The sequence below is a fragment of the Scylla paramamosain genome, chromosome 43 (assembly GCF_035594125.1).
Source record: "Scylla paramamosain isolate STU-SP2022 chromosome 43, ASM3559412v1, whole genome shotgun sequence".
In the NCBI taxonomy this organism is placed as follows: domain Eukaryota; kingdom Metazoa; phylum Arthropoda; class Malacostraca; order Decapoda; family Portunidae; genus Scylla; species Scylla paramamosain.
In genome coordinates, this window is record NC_087193.1 from 12,504,884 (window position 1) to 12,512,383 (window position 7,500).

The 7,500-nt window shown below is 56.8% G+C and overlaps 2 protein-coding genes across 3 annotated transcripts in view; both read right to left on the reverse strand.

Moving 5' to 3' along the window:
- The window catches only part of LOC135093395 (uncharacterized), a 5,815-nt gene extending 4,761 nt beyond the window's left edge, over positions 1–1,054 (reverse strand). The window contains exon 1 of the mRNA XM_063992656.1: positions 1–1,054. This exon is cut by the window's left edge and continues 560 nt beyond it. Within this exon, the coding sequence (XP_063848726.1) occupies positions 1–523 (523 nt within the window). The 5' untranslated portion in view covers positions 524–1,054.
- A 144-nt stretch (positions 1,055–1,198) lies between these two features.
- The window catches only part of LOC135093392 (serine/arginine repetitive matrix protein 1-like), a 15,370-nt gene continuing 9,068 nt past the window's right edge, over positions 1,199–7,500 (reverse strand). For both annotated transcript variants that reach the window (XM_063992646.1, XM_063992645.1), the window contains 2 exons: positions 5,368–6,870; positions 1,199–2,059 (listed from right to left, as the gene is read on the reverse strand). In XM_063992646.1, the coding sequence (XP_063848716.1) occupies positions 1,460–2,059; positions 5,368–6,870 (2,103 nt within the window). In that variant the 3' untranslated portion in view covers positions 1,199–1,459. The remainder of the gene's footprint in view (positions 2,060–5,367; positions 6,871–7,500) is intronic.

The following is a 7,500-nucleotide window of genomic DNA, read 5'->3' on the forward strand; positions in this document are numbered from 1 at the left end:
CGAAGGCAGGCGAGGATGCCCGGGCGTGGGCAGGTGAGGGCGCGCGAGCACGCGGGGACCCGGGCGGCGCGACGCCTTCAATGCTGCCGCGGCGCGGCGAAGCGGCCCGGGCGGCGCTGCTGAGGGTGGGCGAGGCGTAGTTGTTGGTGCGGGGAGCGGGCACGTCGCGGGGCAGCGAGGGGCGGCGTCCCCCGGGGGAGGGCGGCGGGCTGGGCGACACGAGGGGCCTGCCGGGTCCTCGGGGGGCGGGGCCGGCGGGGGACGGGGGGTCGCCGCGGGCGCGCCAGGCCTCACGCATGCGCCGCACGCTGTCGCACTGCACGCCGCTGAAGCCTCCGCTGGGCCGCCGCGCCGACTCGCTGCTCTGCCGCACGTAGGGCGGTGGCGGCGGCTCGGGCGGCGGCTCGCGCTGGTGCCTCACCCAGGGCGGTGTTGGCGGCGGCTGGGACGTGGGCGGTGTGGGCGGTGGCTGGGACGTGGGCGGCGTGGCGGGGGCGTGCCCGCGCGAGAACAGTCCGCCCATCCTCTCGGTGCTGGCAGGGCGGCGCGGCGCTGGCTCCGTCGGGCCGCGCTGTGCGGGTCGGCGTGGCCACCCGTCGACCCCCCCGCCCCCGCCCCCGCCCCCGCTCCCGCCCTCCCCGATACCCGGTATTTCTGGACGCCGGGCTGCGGCCGCCCCGCCCGTGACGTCAGCACTCCCCGCCGCGGCCTGGCCCAGCAGGGAGCCGCGGCGAGGGCAGGGCGCGGTGGTGCCGCCCGCCACACTTGCAGGCGTGGGCGCTGGCGGGGGTGAGTGGCGGGGCACGGCGGCGGTGGGGCGGGGGACGCCCGTGCCGGGGAGGTGGATGGTCAGGCGCCCCTCCACCACACCCCCATCCTCCTCCTCCTCCTCCTCCTCCTCCTCACATTCCTCCTCATCCTCATCCTCCTCCTCCTCTTCTTCCTCCTCCTCCACCTCCTCCTCCTCCTCCTCCTCCTCCACCTCCTCTTCCTCCTCCTCCTCTTCTTCTTCCTCCTCCTCCTCTTCTTCCTCTTCCTTCTGTTGTACCTTGGCCCCTTTCTCAACCTTTATTTTGTCCTCTTTCTTCACCTCCTCAACCTTCTTAACCACCACCACCTCCACCTCCTCCTCCTCCTCCTCCTCCTCCTCCTCCTCCTCCTCCTCCTCCTCCTCTTCTTCTTCTTCTTCTTCTTCTTCTTCTTCTTCTTCTTCCTCCTTCTCCTCCTCTTCTTTCTTTTGTATCACAACTGCTTCCTCCTCCTCATCTTCCTCCTCCTCTTCTTCTTCCTCTTCTTCTCCCTCGTCCTCGTCGTCCTCGTCGTCGTCGTCGTCGTCCTCCACACAGTTGGTGTCGGGCGAGGCGCGCGTGGCAATGTTGGGGGCGAGGGTGTAGGGGGGAGTGGCCGCCCCGCGGGGCCTGACCGGTAGGTTGGGGTCGACGGTCGTGCCCCAGGTCGTTCACGGCGGGGGCGGGGGCGTGGCCGCGCGGGGGGAGGGCGCGGACAGCCGCCTACTTTCTGCCAGGGCGCGCTCCGCCCTGCTGATGATGCTGTCTACCTCAGGGTCGTGTGAGGGCGTGGAGGGCGTGGGGCCGGGGACGGGCCGCTGGTGACGGAGTTTGGGCGAGGCGCGCCCCCCGTAGTCACGCTCCCCATGTCCCGCCCCATTGACCCGTCTCTGCTGCTGCTGTTTGTGTCCGGCGAACACAGCGCCATGGCTGGTGGCGACGGGCCGGGCACTGCTGCTGCTGCTGCCGCTGCTGGTTGCGGTGGCGGCGCTGGTGGCGGCGCTGGCCTCGCTGCTGCTGCACTCCGCGTCCTCGCTGCCGCTGGCCTCGCTCACGCTGGCCTCGCGGCTGCCGCTGGTGTCACTCACGCTGCCGCCCCGCGCCCCGCCGGCGGCACTGGTGCGCGCTAGGCCCTCCAGCTGTAGGTTCTCGATGCCACGCCCGCGCCGCGCACTCAGCGGCGTGGTGGCCGCGGGGGGCGCGCGCCCGTCATGGGGGGGCCCCGGGCGAGGCGTGGTGGTCCCCTTGAAAGAGCGGCTGGGCGCGGGCACCTGGGGGAGGGAAGGGTTAGCTGGGACGCGCTTGCCTGCTGCTGCAATGCTGTGCGGAGAGAGAGAGAGAGAGAGAGAGAGAGAGAGAGAGAGAGAGAGAGAGAGAGAGAGAATGCAATAGGAAATCAAAAAATAAAACCCAGCCTTCCATATAAGCCAGCAGGGCGGCCCGCGGCAGCAGCAGCAGCAGCAGCCGTAGCAAACACTTGCTCGCTCGCTCACTCACTCACTCGGCCGCTGGCCACAAACACGCACCACAGAAAACGCAGCACAGTGTTTGCACTCGACAGAAAACGGGGCGTGTTCTCACCGCCTTGAAGGGAGACTGAGGGAGAGGGAGGAAGGGCGGTCCACGCGCCACGGGGGTTGGTCACTACTGAAGAAGGATGACAGGGAAGAGGGAGGGGCGTGTGGTGTAATTTTAGCAAGTGAGGGAGGGAAGGGAGAGGTATGGTGGGAGAGGAAGGGAGAGGAAGGGTGAGAGGGAGGAGTCTGCTGCTGTCTGCCTACCACCCACTCACTCCCATCTCTCTCTCTCTCTCTCTCTCTCTCTCTCTCTCTCTCTCTCTCTCTCTCTCTCTCTCTCTCTCTCTCTCTCTCTCTTTCGATGCGTCACTGTAAAATGTACGTAACCACACACACACACACACACACACACACACACACACGCACACACATACATCTTCTCCATATCTCCACCCACACACCCCTTAAACACACACACACACACACACACACACACACACACACACACACACACACACACACACACACTTGGCCTCCTCTTCTTCCTCCTCCTCTTCTTCTTCCTTTTCCTCCTCCTCCACTTCTTTCTCCACTATTAATAATCGACTGTTACCTCCAGAGAGAGAGAGAGAGAGAGAGAGAGAGAGAGAGAGAGAGAGAGAGAGAGAGAGAGAGAGAGAGAGAGAGAGTTTCAAGGTAACTTCCCCCTTACTCACTTTCTATCTCTCTCTTTATCTCTTCCTTCCTTCACATTCTTCCCTATCTCTCTTCCTCCTCCTCCTCCTCCTCCTCCTCCTCCTCATTAAGTAGCACAGAAAACGAAAATAAACACAATAAAGAAAGTAAACAAACAAGAGAAAGAAAACGGATTTTAGGGACACTTTTTAAGGGGATCTTGCATATTTTTGGAGGAGGAGGAGGAGGAGGAGGAGGAGGAGGAGGAGGAGGAGGAGGAGGAGAAGGAGGAGGAGGAGTCTGGGAAATATTAAGCACCACAAATCTATGACTCATCTCTGTGTCTCAATTTTGGCTCTCTCTCTCTCTCTCTCTCTCTCTCTCTCTCTCTCTCTCTCTCTCTCTCTCTCTCTCTCTCTCTCTCTCTCTCTCTTGCATACCTATCTACCTGAACACACACACACACACACACACAGTATTGACGTGCATTGCGTGAGGACAACAACACACACACACACACACACACACACACACACACACACACACACACACACACACACACACACACAGACATTCTACATTATTACCCTTGCGTCATATGCTGTGTGTATGTATGTATGTATGTACGTATAGAATTATGTACGTATGTAAGGCCCTACACACACACACACACACACACACACACACACACACACACACACACATTTACGTACACACCTTGCCGTCGCCAGTTCCGCACACGACTACACACGCACATCAATACGTACACATAGACAGTTGCCTCGGGTGTGTGTGTGTGTGTGTGTGTGTGTGTGTGTGTGTGTGTGTGTGTGTGTGTGCGCCGCCCACAGTCATGCCACCCACACTTCTCCCCACGACACACACACGCCCTTATGTATAAATGTATGTGTGTGTGTGTGTGTGTGTGTGTACCCCCTCTCTCTCTCTCTCTCTCTCTCTCTCTCTCTCTCTCTCTCTCTCTCTCTCTCTGGCGGAAATTGCAATCAAAACAAGGAAAATTATGAAAAGGAAGGTTGAGAGAGAGAGAGAGAGAGAGAGAGAGAGAGAGAGAGAGAGAGAGAGAGAGAGAGAGAGAGAGAGAGGGTGAAATATGATAGGGGAAGAAGGGGACGAGGAAAGAATAGGGAGGAGGAGGAGGAGGAGGAGGAGGAGGAGGAGGAGGAGGAGGAGGAGGAGGAGGAGGAGGAGGGGGAGAAGGATAAGGAGAATAGCTTATGTATGAAGAGAGAAGAAGAGAGGAAAGGAAGGAAGAAAGGTATAGGAGGAAGAGGAGGAGGAGGAAGTGGAGGAGGAGGAGGTGGAGGAGGAGGGTTGAAGGTAAAGTACCTCCCACATCTCCTTCCACTTTTGGAGAGAGAGAGAGAGAGAGAGAGAGAGAGAGAGAGAGAGAGAGAGAGAGAGAGAGAGAGAGAGAGAGAGAGAGAGAGAGAGATCAAATGAATGACATCCACTTGTCTGTGTGTGTGTGTGTGTGTGTGTGTGTGTGTGTGTGTGTGTGTGTGTGTACGACTTTCACTCCTCGTGTAGGTGTCGAGGTCGGGAGAGGTGAGGCTGTGTGTGTGTGTGTGTGTGTGTGTGTGTAGGACAAAGACTACTTAAGGTTACATAGGCTACCCACACTCTCTCTCTCTCTCTCTCTCTCTCTCTCTCTCTCTCTCTGCTGACTCATCTGAAAAGCCTTCACACGTCTCAGCCAATCACAGGCCGCCAAAACATAAACAAGTCCTCTCTTTGGTCCTCAGTCTCATTACGTCACACATTACACGATCTGTCGACCAATGGGAGCGAAATGTCTTCCTGCATAACACTGTGGGAAGAGGAGGAGGAAGAGGGGGAGGAAGGGTGGTCTTGGTACTTAGGAATAGGGAGGATTAAGAGGAGGAGGAGGAGGAAGAGGAGGAGGAGGAGGTAGTGGTGGTGATAATAGTAGTAGAAGCAGTAGTAGTAGTAGTACAGTCAAAAGTATAAGTATTTTGTCACTGCTACTACTACCACCACCACCACCACCACCACCACCACCACTCTAATCCTGTATTTTCTCTCAATATAAACAAAAAAGGTCCTAATCCTGTTTAAAGGTTTCAAAATCCATGAAAAACAATAGACGTCACAATATGTAGGATTTGGTAGCCTTATATGGAAGTAGAGAGAGAGAGGGAGAGAGTAAGAGGTAAGGGGGTGGGGGAGGAGGGAGTGCGCGCGCGTGGGAGAGTCAGGAAACGTTTGTTATGTAGGAACGTTTGTGTGTGTGTGTGTGTGTGTGTGTGTGTGTGTGTGTTTATGTTTTGTCTATGTGTACCTCTCTCTCTCTCTCTCTCTCTCTCTCTCTCTCTCTCTCTCTCTCTCTCTCTCTCTCTCTCTCTCACCTTGGGGGGCGGCGTGGGAGGCTCTACGGGCGTGGCGGGACAGGTAGTAGCAGCAGAAGAACTGGCTGTAGAAGGGTTGCTCTTCCCAGCCTTGCCTTGCCCTAGTTCAGCAGACAGCTCCTGAAGGCGTGACAGCACCTCCTGAAGGGTCGTACTGAAGTTTTGCCAGCAGTCCTTGAACACGTCTCCCTCCATGTCCGACTGGCGCCTCTCCACCTTCACCTCGCGTCCTCCTAGCGGGGACTTACATCGAGCTTCGTCTGTCTTAGGTACGGGGAGAAAATTATCGAGTTTCAAGTGTTTTCTCTCGTGGCCCGCGTTGTTTCTCATCTTCACCTCCTCCAGGGTCTCCTTCTCCTTCTCCTCCTCGTTCCTGATCTTGCCTTTCAGTTCCCCGGCGCCCCTGTCCCCCTCCTCGGCCTCCGTCACCTCCACCCTCACTGGTTTGAAGAAAGGAAGGTTAGGCTTGCTTGGTGTTTGTGGTTTCCGTGGAGTTGCATCAATGTTATGGGCCGTAGCGGTGGTTGCCGGGGTGGCTGTGGCGCTACGAGGCTTCCACAGGGGTGCATGTGTGTCCCTGAGGGCGTCTCCGTCAGTAGGAGCAGTGGGGAGGCGTGAGGAAGCGTCCAAACGTGCGTCAGTAGCTGCCTTGGAACGCTCCAGGGGACTAGTTAGGTTAGCCCTCCAAGGAGATGCGTTTTCTTTGTGCTTTCCAGACTCTGAGACGCCGCCAGCTCTTGTGGTGTCTCTTGCCTCCTTGCTGTCATCCGCGCCGCGCCTGAACAGCCCCGAGTACGTCCACTCCCTGTCCTCCGGGGGCTTAACGTTCTCTTTGTCGTTCACAGTCATGTCCAGCGGGCCGTTCACACTGGCGGCGGGCTTGTCAGGCTGCGCGGGGCGGCGGTGCGAGGCTGCAAGGTCAGGACGTGGCTTGTTGGAGGGCACCAGACCGCCCCCGCCCGCGCCGCCGCCCACACTCCCTCTGACGTCACGAGGCCCCACAAACGGCGGCCTCGACACCTCGCTGGCGTCCTCCGTGGCCTCCAGGACTATAGGGATGTTGATCTCCTTCGCCTCCTCGTATTTTGATGTCCTTCGTCGCGTCCTATCTCCTCCCTCTGCGTTCCTTCTGCGTCCTCCTCCCGCTGCGCCCTTCTCGCCTTTCCCTGTCGTCTCCGCGTCGTCCCACAGACCACTGCGTCGCCCAGGGTCTCTCTCCCGGTCCCTGTTCAGCTCCCAGGTCCTCCCAGTGCCGTTGATCACAGGACTCTTACCCTGGGGGACGCCGCCGCGCTCCCTCCCGAAGGAACTCTCCTGGGGACGCTTACTGGGGGAAGGGCCGGGGTCAGGCTGCGACAGGGAGGGCCTCTTGGTACCTGCACGCCCTCCCACGCCCTCTCCTACTGCGCCTCCCACTGATCTTTCTCCTCTTCCTCCTCCTCCTCCTCGCCCGGTTCCTTCTTCAACTCCCTCCACGCGAACTGGTATCACGCGAACGTCGGTCTGTTTGAGAAAGGGAGAGAAAGAGAGAGAGAGATGAGTGCAGCAGTGGGAGGGAGTGAAAGGGAGTGTTTGGGAGTGGGAGGGAGTGAAAGGCGAGTGACTGAAGGAGAATAAGATTATGAAAGGGAAATGATTAAAAATGTGTAAATGAGCGCAATATTAGCGGTAATAAACATAATGAAGGAGTGTTTGGGAGTGGATGAGAGTGACAGGGGAGTGAATGAAGGATGATGTTAGGAGAAAAACAAGATTACAAAAGATAAAAAGATGAATAAAAATATCTTTACAAACACATCAAAGAAACAGTAATAGTAGTGAGTAATAAAGATGGGAAACTAAAGTAAGCTTAAACTAACCTAAATGAAAATCTGAATTAAATTAGTATAATGGTAAAAAAAAAGAAGATTGTGAAAGAGAAAATATTACGAAATTAAACCCGTCTACGTAAACGCTTCTCAAAATTGGCAGTAACAGTTGTGGTGATCAAAAAAATAATATGATAATGATAGTAATAATATTTCCAGATAATGTAAAGTTAATATTGACAAGAACACGAGTATAATTAATTTAGAATTGCTCGTAACTTGAAATAAAAGTGAAAATGTAGTGATGATGATGATGATAATTATT